Raw genomic sequence first — 20,983 nt, forward strand, 5'->3', positions numbered from 1 at the left:
ATTTCTTTCTGTATCAGGATTTATAGTTATAATTAGCTTTACAGGAATGACATAAAACTATTTATTGTTAAATTCTCTAAACAATGTTGAATGTATTTTTCTAAAGAACTCAGAAGAATTGTCTAAAGAATCTGTCATTAATTGCTTAAGTTCTTGTAGAGATATTTGCTGCAATAAATAACATTGTGTGTGTGTGTGTGTGTGTGTGTGTGTGTGTGTGTGTGTACGTATAGTTTCTATTCTGAGCTCTTTTTATCTATATGGGTACATCAAAGCTAGAAGTATTACAACAGGCTTGCTCTGTAGGAAAATATTGAGTTAACTAGCAAGCAACAAATCAAGCACACCGATTAAGCACTGCAGGTTACTATTTGTGGTTCATGCCCTATTATAATCTCAGAAGCAGCTATTAAAAGTTGTGATCAGTCTGCAGACTCAACCTTCTTTGGAATTTGCAACCGGTGAGCAGGTTACGTTTCCAGGCACAGAAGCTGCCAATTCAGGTTATTTTGCTGACGTGTCCTTATGAAAGAACCAATGAGGCAGTTCCACAAGGCAAGAAGACTGAAAGGATTTAAAACAAAATTCTCTGGGAGGAAAATGTCACTGCCATTAAAGCAACAGCTAGAGGTTTTTGTTGGCAATTTTTCAAAAGGAACTGTTTTGCTTGGTGCTCCCTTCATCCCCCCAAAAACCTTATAAGTGAGGAGAACTTAGGATAAATCCTTCAAATCCTTTGTCACTCAGATTAGCACTCTTCAGTAGAATAGCTGGGTTGCAACCTGGAGATCCTGCCTGTCTTTTTAGCTGGCTCTGAAACAGCAGGAGAAAGCACTGCTGTATCTTGCACTTCATTTCTTCTCCCTTCCCATAGCCCACCCTCCCCTCTCGGGGCAGTCCAAGACATTTTGCTGCCTGAGATGAAAGACTATACGGGCTCCACACAGTCTGCAGACGGTTGTTCAGGCCATACTGCTAAGGCAGTGGCAGCAACCCACAAGCACTGGCAGACTATGCCACCAAGCTGGGTTAACAACTGCCCCTTACTAGCTGGGATGGCCCTTGTTTCAGCCCAAAATTGTCTGTCCCTGATGGGATGCCATTTGTCCCTTATTTTCAGCTAATGGGAAGAACCTATGGCTCAGATTAAACCAGTTGTTTTTATTTTTTTTGTAAGAATGAAATAATTAATGAGCTCCAACTCCTTTCCCTTCTCTCTCCCTACCAGAGTACTCTTTGATGCTGGAGGGCTGCAAGGGTTGCCAACAGTCCCATACTGGGGACATTAACAGCCATCAATGACTGGCCCACTTAGCATTACCCAGGAATCAGGATCATCAAAATAATGCAAGCGAAGAGGACTAAATAGTGCTCATGTATCAAACCTATTTTTATTGGCGAACAACTGTTCCCTTTCTAGAAAACAAAATTACATCACACCCAGTTCGGCTAACCATGGTTATACCAATAAGCAGAGGAGAAGCAATCAAAGTTGTAAAGTTTAAGTTGGGAGTGGTAAAAAAAAAACATACAGCACTCAGGCTCCCACATACTCCCGCATACTCCCCCGACTCATGCCTGTGATTTGGGCAGTAGAATATTGGCAGCCAGCCCCACCGCCAAGCCAGGCAGTAGTGCCAGGGGTGTTCCTAACTCCAGCTGCAGTGGGGGGGAGAAAATATGTGCCTCAGCAGGGCAAGGAGAAGAAAACAATGTGCCCCAAATGCAAGGAGGAAAGGTGGTGGCAGGGTGGTGCCCATGCTGGTGGGGGCCCAGCACTTGCCACCCGCTGCACGTTTCCCCAGTACGTTTCCCCTGAGGTGAGTGACCGCCACATCTTGCCTCATAAGAGGGCTGCTCCTGCTGCCCTCCCACTTGCTGGACAGCAACCAACTCTCCAATGGTCCCGTAGAAGGAGAAGAGGCTGGTTGACAGACTTGAGGAGGAAGAATCTAGAGCTGCACCTCCTTTTGCTCCTGTGTAGTTCAAGAGTAGAGCTGGTGTGGGGGGCTGGTCTACTGGAGGGCCCACTCAGTCATCCCCAAAGCTCCTGGAGCTTTCACTGCCGTCCAGCACCATCCTGTAAGACTCCGCATTGGACCCTGGCTGAGTGGCAGATGCTCCTCTCAGTGGTGGCTGAATTTTTAAGTTTTCTACAAGACATGGAACATTAAACATGGCACCACCACTGAGAGGAGTGCCTGCCACTGCCTACCATCACCGGGGCCCATTGGGGAGGCTTACAGGGCAGGGGTGGCTGGCAGCAGACACTCCTCCTCCAATGCTGCAGCTAGAACAGTGGTGCTGAAAGAAAAGTGTCCACTGGCTTTCCCCGGGCAGCCAGGCACCATTGGGAGGGAGCAAGGGCACAGCACATATGCCCAGTGGGCCTTTGCTCCCCACTAGGGTTGCCTGCCCAACCTGGGAAAACTAATTGGGCAGTGGAAAGAAAAGCTTTTCTTTTATTGGACCGGAACCAAGAGTGTCCATTTGTTGTCTGGTTAGCATTCCCAGGTGGTTGTTGTGCACCATGTGGGGTAGTGGGGTATGTGCGTACAAATGCGCCACAGAGGCACAGCACCCCGGTGCAGAGCTTTGCCCCACATAGGAACATAGAAAGCTGCCTTAGACCAAGTCAGACTATTGGTCCATCTAGCTCAGTATTGTCAAACTGGCTCACACATGTCTCCCATTCAAATGCAAACCAGGGTGGACCTTGCTTAGCATAGGGGACAGTTTGTGCTTGTTACCTGGAACCTATGGGCCTGCCGAGGACAAAACAGGGGTGGGTTGTTGCCTGCATACCCCACTTTAAGCTTGCCAGAAGCATCTTCATGGCCACTGTATCACCAAAAAAAGGAACCTGCACCAATCGATGGCCAAAAATGATTTAAAATCTAAATCTAAATCTAAAGGTATTGTAGAGGACTGCAGGGTTGTTGTTTTTAGAAAATAGACTGATGTGCTTTGAGATTTACATCTCTTTTTCATGGGTACTAGAATATAAAAATACACAATAAGATGGAGTAATTAAGATGGAGTAACCCACTATGTGGGGCAAAGCTCTGCACCACGGCGAGGAGAGCTGGTCTTGTGGAAGCAAGCATGACTTGTCCCCACAGCTAAGCAGGGTCTGCCCTGGTTTCATTTGGATGGGAGACTTGATGTGTGAGCACTGCAAGATATTCCCCTCAGGGAATGAAGCCGCTCTGGGAAGAGCAGAAGGTTTCAAGTTCCCTCCCTGGCAGCATCTCCAAGATAGGGCTGAGAGAGATTCCTGCCTGCAACCTTGGAGAAGCCGCTGCCAGTCTGTGAAGACAATACTGAGCTAGATAGACCAATGGTCTGACTCAGTATATGGCAGTTTCCTATGTTCCTATGTTCTAATTACCTCATTATGAACAAATACTGACATTCTAGCCCTGCCCTAGGCAATATTCCAGCATGTTGGAATAATTTATAATCCCCCCCCCCCCAAAAAATGTATGCTTTTCCAAACAATCCTTAATTATAACCTTTACAAATCAAGGATTCAAGTATAGTCTTACACAGAATACTATTACATTTCCTGGTGATTGTTTTACTGTACTGTATCTGAAAATCAGGAATCAGGGAAAGTTGAATCCTTCCAATTATTTCTGGATAGGAAAAACATTACTTTGCAGACACACCTTGTGCATATACTGGGTAGTCTGATGAGATTTACAAAACAGCCATGCTCTTCTAAGTGCCTCATTATTGCCCAAATCTGAGCAGAAATGTCCTCTGCACAAGACGGTTAATGCCTGCCATTCTCCCCGTTAGATCTCGCCATTTCAGGGAGTTTCTTGGCAGCAGAAAACACAAGGGTGGTGACTGAAAAGTGAGATCTGCCACCTAGATGGCAAACCTACTACTGATAAATCATCTGGAGAACTGACAGTACTGGTTCTGTGGGAAGAAATCTAGACTCTACGAGGTAGGTTAGAATCATACATCTGCCATGAACTTATAGTGTGGACTAGGGTCAGTTTCTTTCTCTCTGGGAATACCCATAAAACAGGTCCACACAAATCTGTACTCCACCCTCAGGCACAGGTGTTTATTCTTATTTCATATTATCCATAACTGTGCTGTGGCACTTAATACAAGATTTGTGGCTTAAATTAAGTATTGGGAACTGCGGGTAACCCAGTTAATCCATGAAACAGATGGAAATTTTGAGCCAAAATAGGAAATAGCGATCACCACTGTTCTGGATTACAGACACCATGGATGCATTTGAGTTGAGGGTTTCGAAGGAGAACTGAATGTTCATCTATATCATTATGGATGTTCTTTTCTGTCCGCATTGCTTCGGCAAACTGACATCCAGCTGAGTTGTCTAGGGTTGTGAGGGGGCTAGTATGTACCCCCTCCACCTTGAATTTAAACTAACCAAATAAGATGGAGGTACGAGCTGTGGGGGGCCAGGACCCAAGAGATGGTTTAGAGCTGCCTGTTCTGGATGGAGTTACACTCCCCCTGAATGATCAGGTATGTAGCTTGGGAGTGCTCCTGGACTCAAAGCTCTCCCTGGTTTCTCAGGTTGAGACACTGGCCAGGTGCGCTTTTTATCAGCTTCAGCTGATACGTCAGCTATGTCCATTTCTAGAGGTCTGACCTTAAAACAGTGGTACATAATCTGGTAACCTCCAGACTTGACTACTGTAATGCACTCTATGTGGGGCTGCCTTTGTACACAGACCAGAAACTACAGTTGGTACAGAATGCAGCAGCCAGATTGGTCTCTAGGACAACACGAAAGGGCCATATAACACTGGTTTTGAAAGTACTGCACTGGCTGCCAAAATGTTTCCGGGTGAAATACAAAGTGCTGGTTATCCTCTGTAATAAAGAGCTAAAGTGTCCGCCTGTATCCCTGCCCGTGTCTTTCTCGGCCATTCTGAGCATGCGCTCTGCGCATGCTCAGAACATCCAAGAAAGATATGGCCGCAGGGACACGGGCGGCCATGTTGGCTCCCGGAGGGAGCAGGGGAAAGGGAGAAGGGAGCAGGGAAAGACGGGGCAGGGAAAGGCGGCGGCGGCGGCAGGACCGGCCTGACCGCGGGGGGGGGGGAGCAGCAGGACCGTCCCTGAGGCAGAAACAGCCGCGGGGAGAGGAGATGCGGCGGCGGGTCTTGCCCGGCCACCGAAAAAAGAAGGGAGAGGAAGAAGCCAGTCGAGGCGGTGGCAGAGCCGCTGCCGCCACCGCCACCGGACGTGGTGAGGAGGCGGTGGGGGAAGCAGAAAAGGGGAGGCCGGCGGTGGTGGGGGGCCCTTGCCCGGCCGGGGAGACCGGCCGCGGCATGGAGGCTGATGGTGGCGGGAGGGGGAATGGCGGCGCGGGGCCCGGAGCACACAACTCCCCCAGCGCCCGTTATTTTAACAGGCCGGAAAAAACTAGTTACCTATAAAGCCCTTAATGGCATGGGTCCAGGCTATTTAAGAGAGCGCTTCCTTTGTCATGTACCCTGCTGCCTTTTACGATCTTCTGGAGAGGTCTGGTTACGGTGGTGACTCAGGACCGAGCGTTCTCTGTGGCTGCCCAGGGCTTTGGAACATGCTCCCTGCTGAAATAAGAGCATCTCCTTCTCTGTTTGTTTTCAGGAAGACCCTCAAGACTCTCCTGTTCTTGCAAGCTTTTAATTAGAATTGATTTTAATAATATTAATAATTTGTTTCATATTGTTTTTATTGTGTTTTATGTATTTCAATCTGTAATTTTTACTATAAAAATCTGTACACCATCCAGAGATGTACATATCAGGTGGTATAAAAATATGATAAATAAATAATAAATAAATATCATTATGCACTTATATGTATATCCCACTCTTCCTCCAAGGAGCTTAAGGTAGTATACATGGTCACTCCCCCAATTTTAACCTCACAACAACCCTGTGAAGTAGGATAGATATGACTCCAGATCACCCAGTGAGCAGAGCGGGGTTTTTGAACCCACATCTTCTCAATCCTAGCCTGTCACTCTAACCACTACTACATCACACTGGTACTCCACTGTTGTGCTAGGTTCTTCAGCCTTCACAACATGATGTGTGGTGATTGGGGGGGGGGGCTGCTGCTTTTTTCAGGCATGCTTCTGGAATTTGGAGCTTCATACTGAAGCAGCCAGTGCAAGACCAGGATACTTGCTGAGCAAATACGCCACACAAAGTCCAACAAAGCTTTGAGGTTATGAAATAAGGGGCTGGTCAAAGGGGCTGTAATACACTGAGTAGAGGAGATAAGGACTTTTTCTCCCTCTGTCCCTTATGAGAGCTTTTACTGTGACCATCAGCTGAAAAGATCCATGGTCAAACGACCACCTGAACGTGGCCATGATCCAGCACACGTGCCACAAATCTTTCAGAGAGACCTCACGCAGCAGCTTTCTTATCTTTTATTCTCTTCCTCCTCTGCTCCCTCTCTGGTGTTATTGGGGTATGGGGAAGTATGTGAGTCAGTCCAGTGGGCGGGGCAGGGGAGAAACAATATGTTGGTTTTGATCTCGATTTTTCTTCTCTCTGCAAAATTAAACTTTCAAGTAACAATGACAGCAACACTCAGGAGGAGCTAGTTTCATAGTGCTCACTAAGGAACTGTGGTCATAATGGGTTGGGTTGGGTCCTCGCAAGTAGAAGTTATGTGAATTAGCCCGAGAGGAGTTGTTGGGGCGGGGGGAGTTGATGTGTATAAGGATTTCCTTTTTTTTTTTTTTTTTAAACAGGAAATCTGCTTGGCTTTCAGCCTCTCTCCTGTCGGCATAACAAGATGCGACGCTGCTGGCACGCACCCCAGCCCACTCACGGGCCGTGTTGCTGTTGCTGCTCCTCCATTCATTGTTGGCCTCTTGGAGGTGACTCCTCGAGCGACCAGCCTCAGTCCGTCCGTGACAAACAAAGAGCAGGCACAGGATCTCAGCCCAGCCCCACCTTCCCCCGAGCTGGGAGAGGTGGGGCATGAGAGCAGGCTGGGCCCTCCCCCCGAGCCCGTTGCCTCTGCTCTGCTCCTGGTTATAAATTCCTCTGTCGGCCAAGCTGCACGACACGTTCGCACCTCCCAGCTAGTCTGTGCAGCTTTGGCCCTCGCTGTTCACCGCGACTCTGCAGGCAGGCACACCACCACCACCACCATGAGTTATTCTAGGTCCACAGTCTACTCCAGCTCCTCCAGGCCCGTGACCATCGTGCCGACTCGCTTTGCCCCTGTGGCCAGTGCTGCGAGTGTCTACGCTGGCGCAGGTGGCTCTGGGTCGCGGATCTCCGTCTCCAGGTCCGCCAGCCTCGGCTCGGGCTACCTCGGAGGTGGCTATGGAGGAGCCAGTAGCGGCTTCTCCTTCTCGGGCTCTGGGGTGGTCCAGAACGAGAAGGAGACCATGCAAGATCTGAACGACCGCCTAGCCACCTACCTGGAGAAGGTGCGCAGCCTGGAGGCCGACAATCGGAAACTGGAGATCCAGATCCGGGAGTACCTGGAGAAGAAAGGGCCCAGCACCCGGGACTGGAGCCCCTACTTTGACAAAATCGAGGAGCTGAAGAATCAGGTGAGGCAGTCCTTGGCCAGCTCCCTGGCACTTGACACCTATGCCACAGAATAGTGTTGGTGCTTTGTTGTTAACATGTTGAGAGCTCACTCTCGTGCCAGGTGAATTCTGAATAACCATCTCTTTCTATCATTAGAGCTATCAAGGGAGGCTTTCGCTTACCCACAACACAATTCTGGCTTGGGTACTCACTCCCCCACCCATCCCAGGTGTATCCATGTTCCTTGTACTTTGCTGCTAGAGAAAAGGGACATGCTCAAGGACACTCTTTTCTTCCTTGTTTCCTATTTTCCAAGCTGAGCTCTGCCCTTGAAAAGAGCTTGTGGAGTGAAGTCCAGGTGAGCCCTGGCTCAAACCATGTGCAGAGAATAATCCCTAGTGCCTGTTCTAACTATATTGGTTGATGAGTACTAATTAGTACTCCAGCCACACTTGTAGAAGATAATGGCCCGGGAATCGCCCCTGCATATACAAAACAACAAAAGATTGAGGGGTAACTTATCTGTTGAATAAGTACCCATTGTTAGAAGCCCCACTCTGTCTGAGGAGGTCTTAGGCAAGCCACTCACTCTCCGTTTCATCCACTTACCTGAAATGTGGGAATAATAATACCAGCCTACCATACAGGGTTGTTGTAAGGATTATAGCAAATATATATATATATATGCGCTTTGAACCTGAATAAATGCTAAGTATTGTAGTATTCCTGGGACCAGGATAGACTGCAAATGAGCAGCAGAGAGGAACAGACCCTTGCAGAAATAATCCAAGGTAACTTAAAACTGAGCATTACTTATGAGTCTATGGTGGTTATCCCATCCTTCCTTCAAGGGGCTCAGGTGACATAAACCAGGTTATATATATCATCGCAACAATCCTGTAAGGAAGCGTAGGTGGAGAGACTGACTTGCTCAAGGCCTTCAGAGAAGCTAAGCAATTACTTTAATCCACTTTTCCCTAGCTGAAGTCCAACTCGCTCTCTATCAAACATGTATGACCTAAGTCTCTATGAAGGCCAACAGTACAAATCTACATATGTCTTCTCAGAAATAAACCCCACTGAATTCAGTGTGTATAGGATTGCCACTCAAGGAAAAGATAAGTGAAAGGGATGGGGAGAAGATGAAGCTAGAGAACTCTACCTGAAAAGGAGGCAGGAAACACTAGAGTGGGAGTGGCCAAGCTAAGGGTCTTCAGCTGTTATAGAACTATAACACCCATCATCCTCAGCTGCAATTTATTGTGCCAAGGAATGATGGGAGTTGTATTCCCAACAATTGCTGGGGAGCCTAGGGATGATGGGAGTTGTAGTCCAGTAACCACTGGAGAGCCTCAAGTTGGCCACCTTTGCACTAGAGGGTGATGGATACTGCCTACATCGTCATATCAAGTTTCTGTAGAGATCTCTTAATCATTCTGTAGTGATAGGTGCCAATAAGAGGTAAGGTGAAGTTGTGCACTGAGTTCTTGTCGACTCCTGGCGACCACAGAGCCCTGTGGTTTTCGCTGGTAGAACACAGGAGAGTTTTACCATTGCCATCTCTTGCACAGTATGAGATGATGCTTTTCAGCATCGTCCTATATTGCTGCTGCCTGATATAGGTATTTCAGCGGGGATTTGAACCAGCAAGCTCTTGCTCCCTAGGCAAGTTACTTCCCCGCTGCACCAATAGAGGAACCAACATTTAAAAATCCCTGTAGCTGTGCCTTTTACAGTGGCTTGATATGTAAGAAATGAGGAATGAAACAATTTTTTGCAGCAGGGAGATAAGCCTTATCATCTGCATACCAACATAGGTGGTGCCAGAGGGAAGTTGCGGTGGGGGGGGGGCAGAACCCTCCTGCCAGATAAGCAGCTCAGCCCATACAAACACCATTGAATGCTCATGAGTGTTTGAAGGAAAGGTGGTACTTTTCACATACATACGTTTTATTGTCAGTCAATATATATAAAGAGCAGTTCCCCATGGGCTCACTGCTGTATGTTTAGTATGAGGACATTCCCTTTCAAAAAGGTAACATGTGGATTGTGGAGCAAACCTTGCCCTCCCTCCAAAATGCACTTTGCCCCATTTTTCCTTCCTGCCTTCAAGTCACTGTTAAAGATAAAACTTCAAAGGGCTGTTTGCAAAGTAAGCCCAAACTGCTGGAAGGATTAGTGCCCCAGGTCTGATACTATAGCAGATATGGGAGAACAACTAGAGATAGAGATTGCATCATTTTGTTCTGGGTTAAGCAATCTGAGATGACCACAACCATTTTGTTTATTTATCATATTTATATACTGCCTGATATGTGTATCTCTAGGTGGTGCTTCAGGTCTTGTGGTTAGCCATGCTATTGAATAGGATGAATATTTATATACCTTCAATCTAAAAAAGAAATATAAGATAGACACCAGCAATAGCCACCAGAAGGATGCTGTGCTGGGGGTGGATAGGGCCAGTTGCTCTCTCCCTGCTAAATAAAGAGAATCACCATGTTAAAAGGTGCCTCTTTGCTCAGTTAGCAGCGGACTCACTCCACACTGAAATATTTATTTTATGTTAATTCAGTGAGTGAGTATCTAATTAGTTTTCTTTACTCCTATAGCCTGAGCTCCTTTTGTTTAGGTACATTTTGTGCAAATTAACAAAAAAAGGGTAAAACTATGAGATGTACAAAATCAAGCTTAATATGAGCTAGATCTCAGATCTGAAACCTATTTCCAATATTTAAACAACCCTGAAACATTGATAATAATAAGAGAAGGTTATCTCTGAGCAAGTGCAGAGTGCCTTCCTCTTACCATCAAGTTCACTTAATCAATCCCTGAATTTCTTTAGGTAGGTCTTAAGGTCCCCAGGACCAAATGTATGATATCTCAAAAACCTTGAGTTCCTCTGCCTTTAATTCTAGAAATGAAGCACCAAACATGAATTCACCATACCTGTACTTCTTTAAAACACTGGATACCCAAGAATATCCCAATTAGATCTCTAGAGCTGCCGCCCAATTGTTTTCCTGGCTAGTACCTTTAACTGCTGTCCATTATGCAGCCATTCAACAGGTGAAGCCTCTTCCAACATGGAGAACCAGTGAGGGCAGAAAGCTTCACCTGCTGAGTTTCTACACTGCAACCTTGCCAGGCTAGAAAAAAGACAGCAATACAATAGAAAGAGGCAGAAGTAAGTAGAACATGGAAAAGGTCTCTGGCTTAAAAGTGGTAAGTGGTTCTGGCCTCCCCTCCTCCTAGTAACTGTTCTACCTTCACCATTCACCTTGTGCCTTCCTTACCATGTTTCTTGAACAGGACTGCCCCACAGTTCAATAGCTGTGGGTCTTCACATGCAGATTAATAATTAAGCAAGCCTCTTTCTAAGAAGGTAGGTTTTGACATAATGTGGATGGCACCAAATAGCAACGGTGAATAATGCTCCAGAGTTGAATTTCTGAAATGAGAGATGCTAGGGACTCACACCTACCGAGAATTCATTTTTCTAACCTCAGTCGTGTGGGGCTAGAGTAATCAACATTTGTTTCCAGATGGGTTCCTTTAATAGTTGCACAATAGGCAGATATTCAGCAACCAACCAATCAATCAATCCATCCCAGTGATGAGGAAAAGCTTTACTTGCAGAGGTTCAGCCCATCATGCATCAGAAGCCTTGCTAGCAAAGAGTGGCAACCATAGTGGGATCTGGTTGGTTTTACTATATCATGGGGGAAAGGGCATTTTGGTCACACTCAGGGCACTTTTTTGTTTTTTTGCATGTATATACAAATCTCTGGGTGGTTTGCAGATTGAAACAATAGATTAAAGCATAATAGATTAAAGCAGTTTAGCCTCCTATTGTTCACACTGGAAATGAGTTTAGGGTCTAACTCTTAAGACATGAGCAGCCCTGGCTCCAATTAAGTTACTTTGAGACTACTGGTAATCCAACTAGGCCTTTAGCAACAATTGCCATGCAAAGTTCCTGCAGCTTTGACAATGTATGACAGGTTAAGCTTTATTTATTTATTTATTATTTGATTTGATTTGATTTCTATACCACCCTTCCAAAAAAGGCTCAGGGCACTTTATGCAGAGAAATAATAACCCAGCAATGGATTCAACTACTCAGTTTCCACCTTGCCATGTAGCTGTTAAAGGAACAGGAACTGTGCCATGGAAAACCCCACACCCAGAAGATCCCAAATCATGCCTGGTAGTAGGTTTCAAAGGGCAGTCCCTGCCAGGAAGAATGGTGTGGGGAAAAGGGGAATAGATTAAGGGATGTTTGTTCTGAGTCATTTATAATCAATCAACAAACAAAGCCAAAAAAAAAAAAAACCCGCCAGTGGAAACAGCTTTAGCACCTGCTAAGGGCAGGTGAACAGGACAAAAGGTAAAGGACTGGAGGGTGTGGTCACAGCTACTGGAGATGAAAGGAGAGCATTAAAGATTCCATGGGAAAGCTATTGTAGATTGGGGGGGAGTTATTGTCAGAAGCCCTCACTCTTGAAAAACCCAGCAGCCCAGTCTTCTAAGCCTGGCATGATGAGTTTCTCTAATGGTGGAGGAAAACTATATTCTTTGCAAATGGAACTTAAGGCCTTTATTGGCAGCTGCACAGACAAAAAAGCCAGAGCACACAATTAAGCCCTTGATAGTTCATCCCTCAAGGTATGGTTGCCTGGAGTGCACCCAGTACTCCAGAGAACTTTCCCTCTCACAACCTTCCCTGTGTGTGTTCCTGCTAGAAACAAAAGGCCTCTTTAAACCAAACTTCCTGCATGGAAAGAGCACTGCCACCTTCTTCATTCTCTTTCCCCAACCCCTGCTTCAGGCTTCCGTATCTTTAAAGTTACATGACAGACAAATATTCCAAGAGGGAAACTTTTCCCATCACTGTATCTGCATGCTGGGAAAAGGTTCACATGCCGAATTCAAGGAGGAGCCATAACTCGGGAGAGCCTATGTCTTGCATACAAAAGATCGCAAGTGGGTTAAGAAAGTTACAAATACTATAATATAATAGGCGGAAGACTGGCAACTTCTTTACTGATATTTGCTGTTGTGGTTTTAACAGCAGCTTAATTTGTGGCCCCTCTCTCTCTCTTGCCCTTCTTCTAAAGAGTTCAAAGTAGTATATATGCCCCCTGTCCCATTTCCTCACAACAACCCTTTGAGGTAGGTTGGGCTTTGCTCCTCTATGCCTGCAATAAGCTTCACCTTCCTGCAGATCAATTTGCTGGTGAAGGTTAAGAAGTTTTCCCCCACCCCTCCCTTTCTGGTCAGTTAACAAGTGTACTTAAAAGTCCAGCTTTCCTTTGAGGGTATAAATAGGATAAGTAGGAGAGCCAATACTGTGTAGTAGCAGGAGACATGGGTTCAAATGCTGACCCCGACCCTCATCTCAGTTGCAGAACTCTTTAGTGGCATTGGGGCTACCTTATCTCACAAGGCTGAAAAAAGTCTGAGCTCCTTTGAGAAGGGAAGGGATTAAATGTAGCAAGTAAAACTAGGTTGCAATCCTATGCTCACTTGTGAGCAAGCCTCAGTGAAGTCAATTAGACTTACCTCTGAGTAAACATGTATAGGGTTGTGCTATTAAGGAATTAATGAACCTTAAGCTGCTAGGTGGACTCTGTCCCTGAAACAGTGCAAGAGAGACTGGTTTCTCTTTTTCAAGAATCCACACAAATACCTCATGCTCAAGTGTCCATGTGAAAGTGAGTAGAGGGTGGTTACTGACACCATGGCTTGCCTTTTTATAAGGAAAAAACCTCCGCTCAAAGCAAACTCCCAAGAATAAAAATACACAAATAAAACTAGAAAAACCAACACAGGCTTAAAGTCACTGCATGAAAATACCCCGTCTGCTTTCTTTGCCAAAAATCACTTAGTTGAAGGGATTAGCAGAAGAGCTGTGAGGAAATGGAATCTACAATTAGTGGAGCCTGCAACATCCTAGATGCCAATTCGTGGGGAGATATGAGTTATGAGCACATAACACATATCAAGATGAGAAAAGAATTTTGTCTTGGTACGTATGGAGGAAGCAGCAATGAACCAGTTTTCCTAAAGCTGGAGGTGTCCCTTTAAGAATCCTAGGCCTCTCTGTTGCCTTGGGAACCAGCAAGGTGAACTGCTGCACCTGTGCTGGCTTAGGCAAACAATGGAAAACTGTAGGCTAGCAGGAAACCAGCAGGTTCAGGTTGCACTGGCCTTCTCTCACTGAGAAACAAAGAGGGCTAGCTTCAGGCAGAGATTGCTGGTATGGTACTAAGGAGAGTAACTTCTGAAATCTGTGCTTGGAGCTAAAATGGCCGATTGAAGCTTGATCAGTTGTTCCAAAGATGAGCGTTATCAATATTTGTATGACCGCCCCCCCTTGTCTATAATAATAATCTTTATTTGTTAGCTGCCCCTTAACAAATTATTATCTGGGTGGCCCACAACACAAGAGTTCTTAAAAAAAAATAAAAATCCACAACATATAGGATAAGTATACAAAATAGAATACAAAACATTTTAAAACCTTTAAAAAACCATTTTAAGTTTACAAATCTTTTTAAACAACTCTATTTTTAAAAAATCCCTGAGTGAACAGAAAGATCTTCGCCTGGCATCTAAAAGAACAAAGTGATGACACCAGACTATGGGGTGTCACCACCAGTGTTCCCTTGTGCGCACGCACATGTGAAGTGCATGCGCTCAGAAGTTTTTTTTAATGTCCACTCAGTTAATTTTAGATCCCACTCAGGTTTAATCAAGAAGGTCCCACTCTGAATGCACGTGAGCAGACACTGCCGCCCAGAACAAAACTCATTCCGCACAGAGATGGGGAAAATTAGAGAGACCACTCGTCACCACCAAAAAGGCCCTCTCCCTAGTAGCCACGCACCTCACTTCATTTGGCAGAGGCATTCACATTGCTGCTGTTAACAGGTGGTAATGTTTCTCTTCATATCCTGACAAGCTTCACCTGCTGATTCCTGCAGATCAAGTTGCCATTAAAGGCATAGGGCCTGTGTAGGCCATTTTTCCTGGTACGCTGGCAAACCTGCTAAGGACTGGCATATTTTTCTCACACAGTTCTCATTAATATATCTTGTTCTTCTTAGATCTTTGACCACACAGTGGATAATGCTCGCATTGTCCTGCAGATTGACAATGCTCGATTGGCTGCAGATGACTTCCGTGTCAAGTGAGTGTGTGTGCCTTGTTTGACCTGGTTGACACTGTGATCTGTTTAGGGATCCATCCTCCGAAACTACTATTGCAACAAATATTTATATACCACTTTTCAACAAATGGGCTCAAACTGACTTACATAGAAAGATAAATAAAGAGGATGGTTCCCTGTCCCCAAAGGGCTCACAGTCTAAAAAGAAACATAAAGTAGACACCAGCAACAAACCACTAAGAATGTAAATCACCAGCATATACAGTTTGAGCAAAAGGACTAATCTCTAGCTGGCAGAGCACACACCCGTCCTGTGGACTGGAATGCAGGCCCCTGAAGAACCATCCCAAAGTACTGAATCTTTTTCAGCCTTTTCTCTGGCTTCTGAGATTTCAACAGGCATTACCATCATTCTTTCAAGCATATCTTCACAGCCATAAGGGCTAGGAACTTGATTTTGTAAAATCAGGAATCTGAGTTCTGTACCCAGTGCTGTATTCTACACTCTCATGGAATCACAACATAGATACAGCCCTATCTCTATCTTTAAAAACCCATCAGTACCATACAATGACACAGGGACAACAAATGCATTACTTTGAAGACCTCATACATTCTCCTGTCTTGCCTAGGTTTGAGGCTGAACTGGCCATTCGTCAGTCAGTGGAGAGTGACATCAATGGCCTCCGCAAAGTCCTTGATGACACCAATATAAGCCGTCTGCAGCTGGAGAGTGAGATTGAAGCCCTCAAGGAAGAGCTGATCTTCATGAAGAAGAACCATGAGGATGTAAGGCTCTTTTGGCACTAGGCAAAGGGGAACGGGGGCAGTAGGAACAATGGTTTGATGGGAAGTTCCTGCCTGTGGTGGATGAGACTGAAGTCAGTCATGGGTGGGGCCAGTGATTTGCCCATTCATGCCTTCACCCTTCATTGCTGGCTCACTTTGTCTTTTCTCCTGCTTCTCTATCCATGTAGGAAGTCAATAGTTTGCAGGCCCAGATTGCCAATTCTGGGTTGACAGTAGAAGTGGATGCTCCCAAGTCCCAGGATCTGTCTAAGGTCATGGCTGAGATTCGGGCACAGTATGACACCCTGGCTCAGAAGAACCTCGAGGACTTGGACAAGTACTGGAGCCAGCAGGTGAGCAGAAAAGTGTTTGTGACTTGCTCTAGAGATGGATACTTCCTCTTTCAGCCTGAGAAGTGGTCCTTGGTGTCTCAGTGGGGGGAGAGGGTAGAAGTGTGCATCTGTCACTGTCAAAGAGTGAGATCGCCAGCAAGTAACCCAAATACTGTATCTTTCCCTTAGATTACTGAGAGCACAGTCATCATCAGCCAGAATACCAAGGAAATTGAGGTTGGCCGTGCTACAATCACTGAATTGCGCCGCACTGTCCAAACACTGGAGATTGAGCTGGAGTCTGTGCGCAACCTGGTATGATCCACACAGCGGGTGGGCTCTCTGGGTTCCAGTGAGAAACAATTCCATTATGCATACTAATAAAGAAGTTGGTTTGTTTGCATCAGTCTTTAAGTTCTGTCTTAAGAAATGCTCGGTGGGTGAAGGAAATGCACTCTGCACATGCTTGAAGACATTCTCATTTTAAAATGATTATTTCAGGCATTGAAAATAAGTTTCAGACTTAATGTCTGGTGAATTTCAAAGGCTGCAGCCTGGGGTAGGAAATTTGACCTTGATGGTGAGTATGGCATTCAGAGGAAGAGCTGATGTGAATACAAGCATCCCTCCATTAAAGGTTGACCGCCACCAGTAAGAGCTTAATTATACTGGGATGTGGTGCCCTAAATAATGATGCTGCTTCCAAGAAGCAACTAGTGCAGTAGACAAGAGATGGAATGGGATGGATTCTGCTCCCAAAGAGAGGAGGACTTAATAGCAGGCTGTGGAGCTGGTTCCAGAGGGGAGTAGTTGATGCCCAAGAGAAGCCACACTGAACCTAAGGTTCAAGCAAAGTACACCATGTTCCCAAAATGAAGATGGGACATGGTGGACAATATGTTATGGGAAAGCTATTTGAGAACAAAGGCTGACATACAGAGCAAGGAAGCAACAGTGCAGTGAGAAGAGCAGGCTAACAACACTTCCCAACTAACTGCACCAGGGAAGGGGCAATTTTTGACAACCTCCCCTTCACCAGGAAGCCCTCTGTGGTGCTACTCAAAAATATGTCCCTGAGGCTTGTGCAGCCTTTGGGACATATTTTTGGGTGGCAAAGAGGGCTTCCTGGGAAAGGGGAGGTTGTCAAAAATTGCCCCTTCCTTGGTACAGTTAGTAGCAAAGTGCTGTTGGCCTGTTCCCCTTGCTGCACCAGTACTTTTCTTGCACTGTATCAGCCAGTAAGAGACTGGTTGGCTCAATAAGGGACAACCCTGATTCTTCTTCTTCATAATCATCATCTCTCTCTCTCTCTCTCTCTCTATCCCCCTGCAGAAAGCCAGTCTGGAGGGCAACTTGCATGAAGTAGAGGCCCGCTATGCCATGCAGATGGAGCACCTCAATGGGCTGTTGCTGCGGACTGAGGCTGAATTGGTACAGGTGCGGAATGATGTCCATCGCCAAGCAGAGGAGTATCAGGCTCTGCTGAACATCAAAGACAAGCTGGAGGCTGAGATTGCTACTTACAGGAGACTGCTGGAGGGTGGAGAAGAGTTTAGGTGAGTCACCACTTTTGTAGCCTTTCCAAGTCAGAGAGGATTGAATGGCGAATCTGGGTCCCAGTCTGTATGGTCCCTAGACCAGGGTTATTCCAACACAGTCTCTCTCTCTCCCCTTTCTCAGTCTGCTTTAGGACCAGCACTTCCCAAGCTTTTGATACAAAAAAGTGTACATTAGCTGAATTAAAATTAGAGGCATGATTTATACATTCATCAGAAAAGGTTTACTCTTAGTGCCTAAGATTTAAAAACAAAACAAAAAAATCCACCTGCTCTCACAAGAGCTGACCCCCAGTGCGTGAGTCGCTGTTCTGGGTGTGCCACCTCTTAGGGGCAAGTCTTTCTGTTGCAAGAGTGATTGGATCATCCAGTTGCACCTGATACAAAGACATGATAGAAATCAGCAGCCATTAAGGTTTTCTTAGTTGCTGTTTAGAGCACAACTTTGTGTTGATCACAACTATAGTTTAATCTAAATTTTTGAGGGCAATTTTTTCAGTGCCATGTTGTGCCTCCAATGCATATTTCTGCTTGGAATCAGGTTTAATTTCAACTGAGGCTCAAACTTGGCTCTATATATTTGGTTTTTGGCTTAAATTGACTTATTCCTGGATGGTTTGGCTCCATTAACACTGATAGACTCATTCCAAAGTTTCTGGAGATCTCTGCAGGAAAAAATCATGAATGTATTGGTTTTCTTCCCAATATTTAATATCCCTGGGATATCAGAAAGCCAAGGTGACTATTAAACAGCATATATGGGAGATTAAGTTGCAAAGGGATTTGAGTTTGGTTCCTTCCAGTGTGTAACATACGCTTCTGAGAATTCTACACATAGGTTTACTCCTACTGGATAACTTCCTAATCTTATGGTTTTGAACTGTCAGAGGCTTCTCTCAGCTTTGCTTGAGGGATGATTCCTTAAAATGAGAGTACTGGTCCTTGTGATTTGGGTATGTTGGAAACAGTGACACATGTAATTTTTTATTTATTTTATTTTATTTATTACATTTGTACACCACCCCAAACTTTTGTCTCTGGGCAGTTAACAATAGTATAAAACAAGTTAAAATATATACAAAAACTTAAAACAATTTAACAATTTAAAAACCATGAACTAAAACCTTAAAATTTTGTATTATCATTGTATTTGTCTTATTTTTATTATGCCTGTTATAACTAAATATCTGCAAAGATCAGATGAGTTTTATTTTGCTTTGTTCTTATCAGATTGGGATTCTTCCGGCACTGATAAAGTTGTTAAATTTATGACTGCTTCTATAACATCCAACATAAGATGATTACTGCCTGAACAGCTGTCAGTGTACTATGTTCTTTTGCTGTGTATCTGTGTACTTTATTTGACCATAATCAAGTATGATTGACACAGCAGAACTATCAAGCAGAGACTGGAGATAAAACCAGAATGGTGACTTGCACAGAGATGCAGCAAGCAGCCACCTTTTGTGGGTTCATAGTGTGAATGTATTTCTCATAGTACACTAGAAGTTCTTTTGCAGCTCACCAATGTACATCTAACCTTTATTGCTGGTAGCTCATCATATGAAACTCATGCTTACTCAAGTCTAGAATTAATATACTGGCCTAACCAGATGACACTAGACATACTGCTTATCTTGACCTCAGTTTTCTGCCTGTACAATGAAGCTGCTGAGGTTAGAAATCTTAAAGCTAAAAATGTGTAGCTATTATTGAATTTCCTTAGGATTCGAGGATTCGTGTGTGAATGACAGGAATGTATCTTGTTCATTGCCTGTGTCATCTTTTTCTCTCCAGCTTGAAAGATGCCTTGTTGGAAAGCACCATGCAAACCAAAAAGGTCCATACCATCAAGACAGTGGATGGCAAAGTGGTGTCGGAGACAAGCGAGAGCAAAGTACTAAAGCGCTGACCCTACCCAGCGCAGCAAGAAATGCCTCCCAGTGCTTAGGGAATAGGGTGGGAGTTAATGCAATTCAATAAAATAAACACAGCTAAACTTAATGGTCTGTCTGGATGCCTCTTCTACCATCTTGTCACACACCTCATGGTCCCATGCATTGTGCTAGGAACTGTCTCTCCTTGAAGTTGAGTTCATTCAAAAGCTTTTAGACTTTCTATCCAAGTAGCACTTTTGACACTGAACTGTGTGTCATAGAACCTTTCCATGTTACAGATAATTTGGGGGTGCACGGTCAGTTTAGGGCCCCGTCTCACAGTGTTGACCCTCTTGAGTGCAGAGGTAGTCCAGCTTAATGCTTCTGGGAACCTCCCCACTGCTGTTTCCCCCCCACCCCACCCCTGGCCATTGTGTTGGGAGCTACTAGTATGAAATAGTGGCTTGGAAATGGAGCCAGCCACAAAATAATGGCTTGGAGAGGCAACACTAGTCACAAAATGGCAGCTTGTACAAATATTTACACTGAAAGAATCGGAGATTTCAATGCCCAAAGCTCTGAATTCTGGGATAAATTTGCAGGACAAGAAAGGAGTAAGAGGCATTGCTTCATGGGGGATAGGGTTGCCAGGTCCAGATGGTGAAAAAATAGTTGTCCCATCACCAAAAAAGTGGAAATAGAGGATACTTTTCACCAAAAGTCTCCATTTTGCATAAAATGTGCATATGTTTAATGGTATTATATATGCACTAGCCGACCCCGCACAGAGCATCTGTGCGCTCTTTGGGACTGGCAGTTACCAATCCCCTCCTTCTGCCCCAGTCTCTGCTATGGGGCCCAGCCACCTCTCCTCCCCACTGCCACTTCTGCCCCCACTTTTCTTTCCCCCCTCCTGGGCCTTGCCTCCGTGGCCGGGCCCACCACCTCTGGCCTCCACAGCCGGCCCGCTGCCGTGGCAACCAATCCTCCTGGGTACACCTCAGCCAATCAGGCGCATCAGCCACCCAGCCAATCAGCTGGGCTCTGGGACGTACATTCCAAGGCACACCCAGGAGAATTAATATAATAGATATTTTGAGTGGGGTGGAATGATAATTTGAGAATACAAGCTTACTTACCACTATAAAACTGATGACCAGGTTTGCTGTATGTCTGGCTGTCTAGGTGCAGAGTTATTGAGGCCCCTGCTTTTTAACTGTAAATTCATCTCCTGGTTAGGTTTTACACTCACACTCTCTCTCCTCTCAGTCGTCCTCCCACACAGGTCACCCAGCTTGCTCTTCCCAGCCAGGCCAGCAACTTCTTGGCTCAAGGCAGAGCAGCCAGCTAGCTGCCAAGCCAGCCTCTTTGCATGCTGGCACAGTGGTGCATGCACACTCTCCCACTTGTTTGCATTCAAAGAGAACAGCAAGCATATATATACTGCTTTTCAACAGAATGTTTCACAGTAGTTTAAAAATAATAAGATACGCCCCCTGTCCCCAAAGGGCTTACACTCTAAAGAGAAATGCAAAGTAACACCAGCATCAGCTATTGAAGAGATGTGCTGGGGTTGGGTAGGGCCAGCTGCTCTCCCCATGATAAAGAGAAGTCACCAATTTAAAATGTGCCTTTTTATTAATTTAGCAGGGGTAACTGCTAACAGAGTAAAGTTAGTTAGCTTACTGCTAATTTATCACTGCCACTACTA

General features: G+C 45.2%; 1 protein-coding gene across 1 annotated transcript; it reads left to right on the forward strand.

Moving 5' to 3' along the window:
- Positions 1–7,008: 7,008 nt before the first annotated feature.
- On the forward strand, positions 7,009–19,399 carry KRT18 (keratin 18). Its single transcript, XM_053301532.1, has 7 exons — positions 7,009–7,564; positions 14,657–14,739; positions 15,351–15,507; positions 15,696–15,860; positions 16,029–16,154; positions 17,172–17,395; positions 19,193–19,399. Exons 1-7 carry the CDS (start codon positions 7,154–7,156, stop codon positions 19,305–19,307), a joined length of 1,281 nt encoding a protein of 426 aa, XP_053157507.1. The 5' UTR covers positions 7,009–7,153; the 3' UTR covers positions 19,308–19,399.
- The last annotated feature ends 1,584 nt before the right edge of the window (positions 19,400–20,983 follow it).

Source organism: Hemicordylus capensis, chromosome 2, assembly GCF_027244095.1.
Source record: "Hemicordylus capensis ecotype Gifberg chromosome 2, rHemCap1.1.pri, whole genome shotgun sequence".
NCBI lineage: Eukaryota > Metazoa > Chordata > Lepidosauria > Squamata > Cordylidae > Hemicordylus > Hemicordylus capensis.